Genomic DNA, 16087 nt, shown 5'->3' with positions numbered 1-16087 from the left:
CTGGGGGGTGGGGGGTGGGGGAGTGGACAGCTTTAGGGCCTGGGAAGTGCCAGCCTGGGAGCAAGGTCAGAGTGGGATACCTGGAGGAGGTAGCACTTTGTTCTTGGCTATGGGAACCCTCCCCTCTTTCCTTGTAGGCCCCAAAGGAGAAAACTATTCTCAAAATCTTTAAGGAATTCTAAAGAATTCATCTCAATGTCATTTTTCAGTGCTAAGCACACACTAAGAGAGCCTGTCCTTACTCTAAGGGGTCAAAGACCAACAAAATGACCTGGCCTGAGGAGATCACTAGGGTCTATTACCAAGGTCAGGGAAATGATCTCTGAAAGAAGTTTTATCAATAGTCCCAAAGCAGATGAGACAACCAGAGGCTTGGAGAAACCTGCAGACACCAGGCTGAAAGGGGTGGCATAGGCCTTGGCCAGCCTGGACCCTCCAGATTCTAGGCAGGAAACCCCACAACATGTGAAATTCAGCCACCATGGCAGAACCACCCATCCAAGTGGACAAGGATAAAAGTCAGTTTCTGAATCCTGGACGCTACCATGAGATGGGCAGGGAAAATATGCATCTTTCACTCTTTGTGGGAGCTAAGGTGAGGAGGGAAACTGAGGCGCTCAAAGACTAGCCAGTTAACATGGCTAAACCCAGCAGTAACTGGCATCCATCAGGGTCTCCCAATTAAAGCTGAACTGATCCAAACCAAAATATGGCTATTGTCCCCCTACAGCAAGGTCCCAGTGCCCTGTCAGTCTGCCTCAGTAGGCAGAGAGTCCATCTGGAAGCCGGGTCACCTTGAGGGTTAGTGTTGCCTAGAGAAGCAGCTGTTCCCTAGGAGAGAGTGACCAATGTTGAGCAAGAGCCAGAAGCAGAGGACAAGCTCCTCACTCTCCATACCCCACAAGAGATATAGGGCCCATCTCCCAGAGCACACTCAAAAGTGGATCGGCAGAAATGAACCCCAAACCCATTAGACATGAGCAAGGAATCCTGGCTCTGCCTCCCAGCCAGTGTCAGGGGCTCCATATAGGTATTCAGATAAAGAGAAGGGTCCCCTCCCAGTTTCAACCTCCTTCAAACAGGGGAAACCTGACTCTTAAGAAAGGACTTCGTTCATGGTCACAGGCCTGCTGGAGGCTAAAGAGAGGATCAACCTACCAGAACCAGGAGGAAATGGGAGCTGGGCTTCAGGGACAGCGAAGGTCACGGGACCAGGTTATGGGCTCAACTGTGGAACCCACACAGGCTGGCAGGAAGGAAGCACATAGCAATTTCACTGCAGTGGGGACCTGAACACACTGCAGAGCGATGTCCTGTTGTTAGGGAATGATTTGCAGGGGTCAACAACACCCAGGGTACGTGCCACATTGAGACATCCAAGCAAACAGAAGAGCTCAGGAGGGTCAAGGTTTCAGGAATCACCCACAAGTGATGGGCCAACTTTGTGGCATGTACCATACACATCAAAGGTGAAGAGGGACTGAATGGGACTGTATCAGAAAGAGAGCAAGCCCAGCATGGTAGTGCATGCCTTTAATCCCAGCACTCAGGAGGCAGAGTCAGGCAGATTTCTGTGAGATCGAGGCCAGCCTAGTCTACATAGGGAGTTCCAGGCCAGCTGTAGTTACAGAGAGACCCTATCTCAAAAAGATGAAAGAAAGGAAGGAAGGAGGGAGGGAGGGAGGGAGGGAGGGAACAGGTCCTTCATCCTGCATCCCTCACTTAAGGTGCGGTGACAAGAATGGCCACCCAAGACTTCCCCAGGACAGAGTCAGGAACAGATATGAAATGCAGGTATGAAGGCACAAGTACACAGGGCTGCTCTAGTGTCAAGCCACCCTGACCCCTTCCTCTTCTACACCTTAGCTAAGAAATACAGATGTGTCACCTCTCACCTTCTGGAGGGGACTCCCTGAAAGACACTGACCCAGGGCCAGCCCTGTGGTATGAGGTGCACTGTGGTGGTTCCTAGAAACCAGCATTGCTTTGGGTTGTTTCAAAATTCTACAATACATAAAATGAAATGGTTCCAACACCAAATTCAGTTTAAAAATTTTTTTTTAAGTTTTAGAGTATAAGGTATAGATCAGCATTAGAGCACTCACCTGACTCGTAGGAGGGTCCTAGGTTCATCCTTAGCACTGAGAGGGGGAAAAAAGGCTGCAGATGCACCTGGCCCCTAACCCTTTTAGGAAGGTAGACTATGCAACCGTTGATTCTTCATTCAGGAAGCCATCCTGGGCTAGTGCCAAGCAGCATGCTGTGTCAAACGCTGGCTCTCTCATAGTATTCAGGAAGCACTCCCAAGATGGGGCACGTGGGTGGGACCTGACCCTACTTCCTAGGCTACCTCTGCTCAGCCCCTCAGTAGCATAGGGAGCAGCAGACCTGTTTCTTCAAGTGCACCCTTTCAGGCCCAGAAGAAACTCCCAGGGAAGTGCTTTCTCAAAGATTTACCTAACCATATCACACCAGGCATGTTAGAGATGGTAACAATGACCTGGCAGCCTTCATATGTCAGAATGGCCATGGGACAGGGTGTCCCAAGAGGCAAGCTTGGGCTGGTGGCCTCCCTGTGGCTTTCTATCTGTGAAAAGACAGTAGCACCTTAAGCATGAGACTGAAGGAAGCAAACTAAGAGAGGACTCCAGGAAAATCCAAGTATGCTGCCTGGACTTAAGAGTAGCAAAGACTAGTCTGTTAGTATTAGTACGGTGCTATTAATACAGCTAAATGTCTTACTTAAGGAAAATACAGTTTTAATACTTATTTTCTCCTTCTGTCTCTGAGAGCAAATTTCAACTGATAAGTCTGTGGTTAGAACACTAACACAGCTCGCTAGAACCACTTGCCTTGGGTCCTGATGAAACATCCTCAGTTCTGTTTGTCTCAGATGGAGAGTTCTGCAGTGACTTTCAGACAGGGGATTTTTTAACATTTGTTTTCTTTCTAAATTTATAATAATTTGCCTACTTTTGAGATTGCCCATGTTTCCTTCTCACTGTAACTCATTGCCTAAGGTATAAAAAATGAATGTGTCCTTCTTTCAGGGTCTAGTCTTTGAGACTGAAGTCCTCTGGACCAGGCTACAGCCTAAATAAACCTGCTTCTGCATCTCCTAGTGTCATCTTAACTGTCCCACAACACAATGAAGTGTACACCTCAACCAAGGAGACTTTCCTACTTTCTACGTTAAAAATTAAAAATGAAGCAAAGCCAAGTGTGATGGTATAAGCCTTTAATCCCTGCACCTGGGAAGCAGAGGCACACAGATCTCTGTGAAATCAAGGCCAACCTGATCTACATAGCAAGTTCCAGGCTAACTGGGGCTACAGGGAGACCCTGTCTCAAAAAAAAGAAAACGAAAAAGAAAAGAAAAGAAGAAGTAAAATGGTGCCTGGAGTGGTGGTATACATCTTCAATCCCAGCACTCCAGAGGCAGAGGGAGGTAGTTCTCTGTGAGATCGAGACCAGCCAAGGCTATGGATAGCAAGCTGAGCATGGTAGCCAAACCTGTAGTTCCAGCACCAAGGAGGCTGAACATTATTTGAGCCTACAAGTTTAAGGCCAGCCTGGGCAACATAATGAAACTCCATCACCTAAAAAAATTTAACAAAACTGAAAAACAAAATGAGCAATGCTAATAGGTAAAGCAGACAATTCACAATTCTAATTAGGGAACACTGCAATCAGTAAGCAGAAAATCAGTCAGGACACAGCCACTGGACTTAACTGGCATTCAAGGAATGCATGATAACTGAAAAGGGCCATGTGGGACACTCACCAGGACAGACCACATTCTCCACTTTAAAGCACTCCTTGCAGTTAAAAGAACTTAGAAGCAGCCTAGTGGAAGGAAAGAATGGACTCCAGAACGTAAGCTGTCCTTTGACCAGAACACACCAAAGTAATTCAAAGCATAGAGAATTTTCTTAAACCGCAACAGGATTAAGTGAAAAAACAGTAACAAAGAAATCATACTGCATATAAACAGGAAGTTTCGGGGGAAGTTTTCAAATATTTTGTACAAGGGCATGGTGGCACATGCCTTTAATCCCAGCACTTGGGAGGCAAAGGCAGGCTGACCACTATGAGTTCCAAGCCAGCCTGGTCTACATAGTGAGTTCCAGGACAACTGGGGCTACAGGGAGACCCTGTCTCAAAAAGACCAAAAAATATAAAAGACAGGTTCTCCCTGGCTGGCCTGGAACTTCCTATATACACCAGGCTGGTCTTGAACTTACAGAAATCTGCCTGCCTCTGTTTCCCAAGTGCTGGAATTAAAAGCATGTGCCACCACGACTGGCTTAAATTATCTTTTAAGTCGAGTACCGTGGTGCATACCTCTAACTCCAATACTCTGGAGGCTGAGGCAGGAGAATTGCCAGTTTAAGGCCACCCTGGGTTACATATCAAGGTTATATACCATCTCCAAAAACTATACCAAACTAAGACAAACCAAGACATTTTTCAATTTGATCACTTTTAAGTGAATCATCAGGCCATTATATTAGGTGGTTTGTTTTGTGATCCTTTTACTGACATACATTTTTATCTTTAGTTTGTCTGATTTTTTTCAAGTCAGTCAAGGCAGTTTTCTTTTGGTGCTCTTTGTGACCTTGGGTGAATTGTGTTATCTTTGCCACATCTGCTTTTCTTGACCTGCTGGCTTTTTAGCACCAGGCTGCCAGCATGGTGATTGCATTGATGCTGAATGTTGAAGAGCTTTGACCTCCTGGGGTGCCTGCCACTTGGTCTTGCCATGTTAGTCTTTGAGTAAATTGTTGGGTTGATTTGGTATGATTTTTTTTTTTTTTTTTTTTTTTTTTTTTTGGTCTTTTTGAGACAGGGTCTCCCTGTAGCCCTAGCTGCCTGGAACTCACTATGCATACCAGGCTGGCCTTGAATTCACAGAGACCCGCCTGCCTCTGCCTCCCGAGTGCTGGGATTAAAGGTGTGCGCCACCATGCCTGGCAAGAATCTGTCTTTAAAAAAAAATTTTTTTTTAAACATACATCTGGGAGATGCTCAGTACCAGGTGACACATCTGCAGTCAAATCTCTACAACTAAGGCCCATGGAACATAGCAGAATAAGGGGTAGAGAAAGAGCTAAGACACTCTTCAACACTCACCAGTGAGGTTCCCTTGTACATTAGAGTGTGATGCACACAGAAGGTCACATTTGGCCAAGTTTTGGAGAGTAAGAGACTGTAGAGTGTAGGATAGGACTCCTATACAGAACCTCACCCACCCACACAGCTCAGGGACCATTGCAGAAGAGGAGGCAGAAAGATTGTAAGAGCCAGGGCTGGTTCATGATCACAGGGAGGTGGAGGATTCCAGGCTACTGGAGGCTTGCTCATGTGAGCCTGTGGCAGCAGTGGCTCGAGTGCAGGACCCACGTCAGCTCAGTGAAACAAGGGCCCAAAGGGGAGGCAAGAAATAGGTGGTGAGCCAGCACTAGGTTGAGAACTAGATTTGAGACTGATTGCTGCTGGGCAAGGAAGAATATGACTTAGCTATGACCAATGGATGGGCTGACTAGAGTTCAGTAGGTACATTTACACTGAAGGACACTTGGGTATAAACACCTGAATGAATAGGACTCAGCATGTATGGCAGAGTGCATAGGGTTCAGTGGGGAAATAGGGGGAGGTATGGATGGGGGGGGCTCTGGATTTGAGTGGGAAATCTATGAAATTTTAAAAGCTCAACACAAAATTTTTTTTAAACAATCAACCATCTTTCACTGAAAGGTAGTTACTATAGTTTGACCTGAGGTGCTCCCAGAGGCCATTTGTTGAAGCCTGGTCTCCAGCTGATGGCACCTTTGGGAGGAAGTGGGGGCCTTTCTATAGGAGGTGGGGCTTAGCATAAGAGGTGGGGTTTAGTGTAAGAGGTGGGGCTTAGGGGGTGGAGCTTAGTACAGAGGTGAGGTTTGGTATAGGAGGTGGGGCTTAGTGAAAGGATGTTAGGTTATTGGTAGAGTGCCCTTAAAGGAAAGACCTTGAGCCCTTCCTCTCTCTTTGCTTCTTGACCACTGTGAGGTGAAGATGCTGTCACACATATACTGCCCCCCCATGATGTACCATGCCACCACCAGCCCAAAAGCAACAGAGAAAGTGACCATGGACTGAAACCTTTCAAACTGTGATCCAAAAATAAAACTTTTCTCCTTTTAAATTGATTCTCTCAAGTATTTTGTCACAGAACTAGAAAGCTGACTAGCACAGTAGTCAAGATATACCATATCTCTCACCAAGATATGGTCACCAGTGGTGCACTTGGGGACAGCTATCGTACAGGGGGCTGTGCAACTGGACAAACCTGTTCCCCTATCTAGTCTCTCAGCTTCCTGAGTCCAGGGTCTTTACAATCTGAAGACCATTATCTACAGCTTTGTTCCTAACCTCATTTGATAGATCAAAAAACTGAATCCTACTTTGTGACACCTACACTGAGTTGGTGACATCATTACCCATTGTAGGAATGATTTTTACAATATGGACAAATCTAGACTAAAGACTTTTACCTAACCTTGCAACCAAGAAGTTATTGTTTATAATGTAAACAATAACAAGTTCACTGATATATATGCTCTCTTGTGGCCTGGGCATCTGTCTTTAATCCCTCAGAACCCCTCCTTGACCTCCACTTGAGATAGTGTATAACTGTATATATGCATGCTTTATATATCAAAGTGCTGAAAGCAACATGCTTTTCTCATAACAATGAGAGAAATTGAATGTATGTGAAATTCTAGGCCTAGGAATCAAAGGGCAAGATTCTTTGATAAGGGTAGCTCCTGGCTTCTACTTCCCCATTTCATGCTGGAGACACTGTTTCAAAGAAAGAGAGAAGCCCAGGCTTGGAAGCATAGTTCTCAGAGATCTCTGAAGAACCAAGTACACTTCAGGTCCTCAATTGGCCTTATTAATGCTAAGAGTCAGGCTTAGAAATGTCACAACCCATCCTCTACCATGAGCAGAAGAGTCCTTATGAAAAATGGAGCTGATGCTGAGCATAAAAAAGACCATCTGGACCCTGGTACCTTGGCTCTGAGTATCCCAGGGTGCTCTGTAGCCTGGGTGCTCTAAGAAACCAGTACCCTGAGTCCTAAAAGTGCCCCACATATGGGTAGGCCCTGCTCAATTTGCTTCCTGCAGCTGCCAAATAAAGAACAGAAGGGCACTGGCCCATAACTATAACAGACCACTTCTTGCCCCCAACTCTTGGCTTTTTTACACTAAAGGCAAAAATACGACTGTTGTATCAGCTGAAACAGGCCAGCAGGGATCTGGCTTAGAGCATGTTCCTCAATAGCTATGCCATTCAGGGCAGCACAGGAGTCACCAGCCACAGGAGGTTCTGAGTACTGCAGCATACATGGTAAAATACCTTTATATATAATTTAATAATAAAATATAAGCTTCTCTCACAGACTCTCATATGGGACTAGTTCCAGGACCCCTTGCAGACATCAAAACCCTAAGATGCTCAAGTCCTTCATGTTAATGATGTAGTGTCTGCACAGAACATGCACAACCTCACATAGTTTTGGGTTTTGTTTTTTTGGTCTTTTTGAGACAGGGTTTCCCTGTAGCCCCAGCTGACCTAGAACTCGCTATGTACACAAGGCTGGCCACATGATCTCATAGAGATCCGCCTGCCTCTGCCTCCTCCTCCTGAGTGCTGGAATTAGAGGTATACACCACCACACTCGGCTCCTCATGTGCTTTAAACCATCCTACCATGATGGAGATGCTGGATCCTGTATGGATGGCTACTAAGCCACATGTTTAGGGAATTATAATAAGAAAAAAAATATGTACATGTTTAGCTTGTACACTTCTTTTCAATCTGGAATTGTTGGAATGTGCAGATAAGAAAACTGAGCTATGTGAGGAAAACTGCATTTTAGTAAAAATCTTTTTTTTTAACTTTTTGTATTTTCTTCATGAGGGTGGGATGCATGTAGAGCCAGAGGTTAATGTTAGGTGTCTTTCTGTATAACTTTCCACCTTATTTTTTGAGACAGGCTCTCTCATTGAACTTGGACATAACCAGTTCTGCTAGATTGGCTGGCCAGCTAGCCCCAGGGATCGTCCAGTTTCTACTTCCCCAGGGCTAGATCACAAGTACATGCTGCCACACCCATCTTTTTACATGGTGCTGAGGATCTGAACTCAGGTCCTCATATTTGCAAAGCAAGCACTTTATCAAATGAGTCATCTACTCAGCCCCTCTTCTATGTTTTGTTATTATTTAAATAATGTGGCTACTGAAAAAAAACTATTGTTTTTGTTTGTTTGTTGAGATGATGAGGATCAAACTCAGGGCCTTGAACACAATAGGGAAATACTCTACTTTTGAGTCATACCCCAGCCCCAAAGTCTAAACTATATATGGGACACAATATGCTTTCATTAAACAGCACTGAGCACACCAGTCCATGAGTGAAGTGAAACCTTGAAACTCTCAGGCCAGGGACCAATATATTGTATCCAGAGATTCTGACAGAGGAAGGAGATCTCCAGCATAAGACATATACTTAATGTTGTATACTGATGTTGCTTTTATTTTATTAAGAAAAATCCCCAGGGGCTAGAGAGATGGCTCAGTGGTTAAGAAGAGTTTATTCTTGCAGAAGACCCGGGTTTGAATCCCAGCACCCATATGGCAGCTAACAACTGTCCATAACTCCAGTCCCAGGGGATCCGACAGCCTCTTCTGACCTCTGCAGGCACTGCACAACACTCTGACCTCTGCAGACATTACACAACACGGGTGCACTTACCTACATGCAGGCAATACACGCATACACATAAAATAAAAATAACAAATAAAATTAAAAAAAAAAAGAAAGAAAAATCCCTTGTAAATAGGAAGCTTAACTGACCCAGCAGCAGTGAAAACACAATGTAAGTCACCTAGGGTCACCCTGACTTGTCTCCTGAGATGCCCCCGGGTATCCAGAGACAGGAGACTAGAAGAATGCAGGAGATGAAAACTCACTAGAATTGAGAGGGGACTTGGCGGGAATGCTCTCCCACCACACCCAGAGAGCCATCCCAGCCAGGACAGACTTCTTGTCTCTTGGCTCCAAGACCTTGTTTCCATTACCCTAGGGCAGAGCTAAAGGTTTGCAATGGGGCACTGCCCCTGCATTCTCACCTGTGTTCTCACAGCTTCCCCACCCTCAAGCTCAAGACTACCCACCACTCCAGTCAGTGCACTTGCTATATGTCACACACTGAGTTAGAAAGTATGACTCACAGGAACTGGAGCCATAACTCAGTGGTAGAGCACTTGCCCAATATGCCCATGAAAAAGAAAAGAAGGGAAAAGGAGAAGGGAAGAGAGAAATGGAGGGAAGGGGTGAAGAAGGGGGGTAGAGAAAGAAACGGGTGGGGTGGGGGTTGTCTGCATTATACAAAGGCTGGAGATGTACTTAGGACTTGGCCAGAGCGCAGTTGTTGGTTTACTAAATGATAAGACTTCTCTCCAACATCCACTGCCCATCCATCCACCTCAACTGTCCTGCATGCCCTTAAGACCAGAGGCTAGCTTTTTCCTGTTCCCTTCAGTGTACCTATTGTCCCTACACTCCTGCCCCAGTGGTTTAGCACTCAGCGTTCACATTTCAATCCCCTCCTCACACATAGGTAAAGGCCTCACTTGCTACTCCAAAACACACATCAGTTTCCTCTCCTTTCAAGAACTATTTCTAGGCCTGCAGTCTGCTTTACATAAATGAAAGCAGTGAGAGTGGCCCTTGTTTGTCCCAGAACGAGGCCTGAAGCAGGGCCCCCCTGTCAATACTGACCACATCTGTGAATAAATAAGTGCACACTGAGCAGTGAATGAAGGGAATGAATGATGTGGGCTAGAAGCGGCTTCTGGCAGAGATCTTGCAGGCTCTGTGAAGTGTGCCTAGTTTAAAAAGGAGGGAGCACACAGAGGTGAATCCAATAGAATCGGGAGGTGGGTGAATGCCTGTGACTTTGCAGGGGGTCAAACCAGGTCCCATTCCTCCAGCCTCTCAGGGCAATGACCTCTCCAGCCCCTCTGAGCAGGAGGCCAGAGGTGGGGAGCCAGGGGCTCTGACGGCTGCCACACATTCACACAGCTGGCATCCAAATGCGGTCAGCCTTCACACCTGCACAATCACGCTCCGGGACACAACTCTGACTACACAACTCCAGAGACTCACATGCAAAACCCCAGACTCACACCTGCCCAGAGACTTACGCGCCCATTTTCCCAGCCCCACATAATCACAGAGACACACTTGCACACGCATCACCTCTGGGGCTCCTCATGCCACACCAGCGTGGGCACACACGCACACGAGTCTACCAGCCTGAGCTCGCGTGCGCCCCTCTCCATCACTCCCCGCCCACGTTGCCTGGTAATAGGGTGGCCCCGCCCATCAAACGTTGAAGGCGGCGCGCGCCAACACTGGCCTGGGCCGCCCCTCTCAAGAGCAGTACCTTTCTAAAATCGATATTGCTGAGGCCTCCGCAGCAGTCGTGTTCCGCCGCCGAGCTACTCATAGGTCCCGCTGCCGGGCTGGTATTTCTTTCCACCCCGCGAGTCTGGTATTTCCTCCACCTCTAGAGCTGCCACGGGAGGTCGTCGCGCGGCCACTCGGCGCCGGAGCCGGCCCCATCACGCTTAGGGAAGCGCGGCAGGCCGGGGCGACTTTCCCAGTGACCCCAACTTCCCCTAGCCTTCTGGGAAATGTAGTTTCCGAACACTGCTTCGAAGGCTGCACTCCCACATTTCAGTAAACCAAGGACTACAATCTCAGAAAGGTCCGGAAGAGAGCCTGGCGGTTCCTAAAGGCCGCGGGACGGCTTCTCTAAGATTGGGGTTCCCACCATGCACCTTTTGGCCTCATGTCTGCACCCCATTCTCCAGCCTACTTGGCTTCCCACCATTTGGCTAGCTGCGGTGGGACTGAGTGAGGCAGGATAAAAAGAGATGGAAAATTATGGAAAGGGAAAAGGAGCTTTTCACCCTAGAGTGTGATTGAAGCCTCTTTCCAATTGAGGACCAAGGATTTACCATTGGCTGTGAAAGTCTGACATAATTAGCATTGGCTGTGAAAGTTGACAACAGAGAGACAGCATTCCTTTTATATGGAGATATTTCAAATAAAAATGTTAAAATAAGCCAGGCGTGATGGCGCACACCTTTAATCCCAGCACTTGGGAGGCAAAGGCAGGCAGACCTCTGTGAGTTCCAGGCCAACTGGGGCTACAGGGAGACCCTGTCTCAAAAAAAACACCAAAAAAAAAAACACACACACACAAAAAAGAAAATAACAATATGCCATGCTTAAGGTCTAAGTGTATATGCCCTTTCTCCTTTTTCAGTTCTAAACCTACAGTTTTCCAAGATTCTCATAAGAACCCCCATTTATAGTAAAAGGAAAATACCTTTACCCCTTTGGCAACCTTTGTGGTCCATGATTTATTTTACCAAATTGCAGTCCTATGCATAAAGACAGGAAACTAGCTCCTGAGGCTACTAGCAGCAAGAGCTGGGTTGTGTCTTCTGCTTCCAAGCCTAGAAACAGCCTGAGATAAATGCTTCCTATGCCCCTTCTACCGTCTGGCCTTAAGCTCAGGTCAGTATCCCTTACCCCTACCCAGCAGTGGTGCTGGATCAACCACAGCTTCCCTACACCAACATTGCTCTTCTGGGTGCCCTAAAGCCCTCAGCACCTCCTTCTTCACTCATTCCATCATTTATTCTCTCATTTGCTCCCACATGTTTGCTGAACATTTCTGATACTGATGATACTGTGGGCAGTAGCCCAAGATGCCTAACTTCAATGTCTCCAGAGATAAAAGGCAAAGAATTCTATCTGTGATGGGAAAGTATGGGGGCAAGGCAAGATGGTACTGAAGGACACTGCTTTAGAATGCTTAGAGAGGTGCCAAAAGTACCAAGTGCCAACACAGGGCAGCCCAGGAAACAGGACAGCATTGGGGGAACTTTGAGAATGGAGAAAAGACTGATGAACGCTTAAGTGGTGATGGAATGGGAAGAGCAAGTGGGAGTTTAGATGACTGGGTACCAAGAGAGCACCTTTTTTGTAGCCAGTTAGACATATGGAGAAATAAAACCAGAAATTCCAAGATTTGCTCCAGCACCCAGCCTGCCAAAGGCCAGACAGGACATTAGCCACCTCAGTTGCTTCCTGATTCTTTGTGAGCCACTTCTCTGCACCTTGGCCCCCAACACCAACAGTACCAAGCATCTCCTGACAGGTGCCTGGCTCAGTTCTATAGGACCATCTCACAGATGGTCCCAGTCTTTACAGCATGGCTAGGGTGGGGCAAGCAGGCCAAGGAGACAGGAAGGACACTGGTTTTGGAGCACAAGCTAGCTCTAAGGCCAAGCATAGCTTTTTTCTTACTTGGGACTAAATGGAGTATGCATGGGTAAAACTCATCATGTGAACCAGCCCCAAAGCACTGGTCACTGCTAGTCTAGGCACACAGGGCTCAAGGGCTGGTCTCTGAATGCCCATTGCTCCTCACAAGGATCATGAGCCTGACCCTGCTTGGTGTTCTAAGAGCCCTCCATCTGGCGAGGTTCTAGCAGGCATCTCCCATATCTACCACACATGCTCTTCACTGAAGGTCCAGTCTTCTCAACTGCTGGATACTTGGCTATTTTATTAAACTGTGATCATGAGTTTTTGCATGTTTGTTTTTTCAGGAAACAGAGAAATATGTAAAGTCAGAGGTCACACCAGAACTGATGCAATATACCCAATCACCCCAACCCACCCTATCTGAGGGGTTCTTCCCCTAGTGTCATGAAAGCCAGACTTGGCACTTAAAATGCAACTAAGGTTCCAATCACAAACAAAAGGCAGATATTTTGAGGCAGCAGTTTTTTAAAAATACTGTTTATTTTATTTTATGTGTATGAGTATTGCCTGCATATATGTAAGTGTACCTCTGTGTGCAATGCCCATGGAGGTCAGAAGAGGGTAACAGATCCCCTGGAACAGAGTTATAGACAGTTGTTAGCCACCATATGGGTACTGGGAACCGAACTCAGATCCTCTGGAAGAGTAGCCAGTGCCCGCTGAGCCATCTCTCCAGCCCTGAGACAGCAGATTTGTCTAAGACCTTTGGAAGCCCCTCCATCAGAGCCTGCAAAGAAGTCGAGCAGGCCAGTCTTCCTTAGTGGAATTTTTTCCCCATGGCCTCCTTGACAAATACAAGAGTAGTCTGTACATGCCTCAAGTGATGGGAGGCTCACCACCTCCCAGTGGCCTGCTCCTCTTTGGGGGTGTTATTCATAACAACTTACCCCACTCCCACTTCCTTTAACAAAAGGACCTCTTTCCTACCTTTAGAACTCTGTTTTTACACCTGAGAAGCTATTACCCAGGGAATATGTTCAAGGCTGCTTCAAACGGTCCTCTGGGCCAAGGATTTGCCTCTGTGCCACTTGCCCCTCAGCACTGGATCTGGCCTCAGCAGCTCCTGGTGGTCACCAAAATGGGCTTTTACTAAAGAGCAGACTAGCATTGTTAATTGGGTACCTATGGGTACAACCTAGTCCTTTCTCTGTTCACAATCTATCTTTCTGTTCATAAAATGAGCTTCCTGTGGCTCAGTTTGCACCTGTCCAGGAACCAATGAGCAGGTCCTTCTGGGAAAGGTGTGTCAGGGAGACCTGTCCAGGGCAGAAATTATCTGGAGATGTTCACGTTGGTAGAAAGTTCCAGTAGGCTCCCACCCTGGGTTTGGGACTAGTCCCTTCCTGCAGTGACCAACATGGTGGCAATGGGGCACAGGAATGAAACTCTTTGAACCCAGTTATTCACAGCCTCAGTCAACTAGGGACCACAAGCACAGATATTGGTGCAGATGGTGTTTTTCTGCACATCAGTATCCAGAGCACATCAGCTCTTCCTTCTTGTTGGCCTCCTTGTTGCTCCTGAACACCTCAGGCATATGCTTGCCCCAGGGCCTTTGCATGGTCTATCCCTCTGTCTAGATGCTCTTCTGCAGATTTCCTCATGGCTCTTTCCCTCTCCACTCCAAATTCTGCTCAAGGGTCGCCTTTCCACCTACTGAGCATGCCAACCCATCAGTCCACTCTTCTCCCCCTTGCCAACTTGATTTTCTCCACAACCCTAGTCACTTCACTTGCCTCTTTATTCTGTGTAGCTTCTGTGTCCCCACTAGGATGTATAGTGCACCAAGGCAAGGGTTTTTATATCTTCTGTGGGCACCTCAGGCTGTGCCTGACACAAGGTAAGGACGAGAGTAACCCTGTCTGTGGAATGGGAAGTATGACCGGGTCTGTCACTCGAGTTGCCATTGAAGTCTCTGTCTCATTGTTCTGTGGCGGTGCAGCCTAGGGAAGGTGATTTGTGCTCTCTGACCCTCAAAATCCTGACCATGGAAATGATAGCTCATCTGAGCTCTCACAGACTGCAGGTCCTGGGTTCAAAAAACCTCTTGCTCCCTGTGAGCCACCCACAGACCTGTGGGGCAGAAGCTATATTGTGTCCTTCAAGATGAGGAAACTAATTCCACAGTTACACAGCTGAATAGGGACAGGCTTGAAACCTGCTGCTCAAAGCCAAGGCCAAGACTTCCCTTCAATCCACCACTGAATCCTGCTTCTCTGGGACTGGATGTGATCTGAGAGAAGTCCAGCCAGTGCTCCAGCACTCTCATCTTGGTTCTGACCCTTCTCTGTCCACCATTCAGGGGCTCTTCACAGCCCAGACACAACCCAGTCTTCTCTGAGAAGATGGCTGTTCATCTTGCCCTCCAAGTCAACTGCATGCCAGTCTCACTAACGTTTTCTCAAGTTCCTGCAGCCACAGAGCCTTTGCCCCTCCAATTTCCTCTGCCATCCACAATCTCCCTTCTCAGAAAACAAGGATGGGCTCTGCTTTGTCTACCTTTGAATCTCATGCATGCACCTGGCACCTACTTGAGAATACACTGACAGTTTTCTGAATTAATTAATTAATTAATTAATTAAGTCAAGGCTGAATTTTGGTTGAGTGAAATTATTCTTCAGAATTGGAGGCACACACCAGGCCTAGTGACACACTCATTTCTACTCCAATCTACTGAGAAGGTGGGGCAAGAGGAGGGCCCTTTGAACCTAGGCGTTTACAGCCAACCTGGGCAAAACAGCAGGACTCCTTCTTTTAAAAAGAAAAAATAAATTGAGGCAAAGTAAAGATTTTTCAGAGAAGCAAAAGTTAAAAGCATGTCCAACCAGAAAGGCAACACTAAGGGGTTTCTTCTGGACTACGGAAGCTGGCATATAAGATGGCACGAAAGGTGCCTGTGTTGGAGAATGGGCACAAGGAGTAGACGCTGGCAACAATGGATCTGTTGGAGATTGAAAATGTTTGCCCTGGTTATTGAAAGCAAATGCAGGAAAAATCAGCCCACTGCAGATCCCAATCACGTGCCTAATGTCTTCCACAGCCCTACCCCGAGAGGAGCTGTTTTTCAGGTTCCCAGGGGAACATTTGCCAAAATAGACCCTGTCCTGGACATGAGGCAGGTCCGCACAGATGGCAGAGGGCTGTGTTTTCACACACAGTGAACTGAGCTAGACAAGACAGGAACTGTAATACTTTTCTGGGTGTTTTGTTCTGCACTGTATATGTGTGTATGGCATTTCTGTTTGGTTTGGGAGTTTTGTGTTTTGGTTGCAGTGCTGGGGATTAAACCTGGGGCCACTCACATACTAACTAATCACCTTACTACTGAGCTACAACCTAGAATTAAGCAATTTTCTTTTCTTTTTTCATATAAAACCCAAACCAAGATTTTTTTTTCAAGTCACCAAAAAGCACTATAAGAGTTATCCAATAGAGGAGCTGGAGAGATGGCTCAGCAGTTAAGAGCACTGGCTGCTCTTGCAGAGGAACTGGGTTTGGTTCCTAGAAACCAGAGGCTCACAGCTGTCTATAATTCCAGTTCCATGAGATTAGACACCCTCTTCTGTACTCTGTGGGCATTGCATGCACATGATGTACATACATATATGCAGACAAACACACACATAAAAGAAAAA

General features: G+C 46.8%; 1 protein-coding gene across 2 annotated transcripts in view; it reads right to left on the bottom strand.

Annotated features, from left to right (window-relative positions):
* The window catches only part of Pemt (phosphatidylethanolamine N-methyltransferase), a 95365-nt gene extending 84676 nt beyond the window's left edge, over positions 1-10689 (bottom strand). Inside the window, exon 1 of one of the 2 annotated variants that reach the window (XM_008821986.3) lies at positions 10495-10689. In XM_008821986.3, coding sequence (XP_008820208.1) covers positions 10495-10557 — 63 coding nt within the window. In that variant the 5' untranslated portion in view covers positions 10558-10689. Of the gene's footprint in view, positions 1-1158; positions 1305-10494 lie in introns of those variants that run through there. The other variant, XM_029558096.1, reaches the window with a different exon arrangement.
* Positions 10690-16087: the final 5398 nt, after the last annotated feature.

The sequence above is a fragment of the Nannospalax galili genome, unplaced genomic scaffold (assembly GCF_000622305.1).
Source record: "Nannospalax galili isolate Female #2095 unplaced genomic scaffold, S.galili_v1.0 scaffold1448, whole genome shotgun sequence".
Lineage (NCBI taxonomy): Eukaryota > Metazoa > Chordata > Mammalia > Rodentia > Spalacidae > Nannospalax > Nannospalax galili.
Note: the sequence above shows the minus strand (reverse complement) of the source record. Positions and strands in the feature narration are given on the sequence as shown.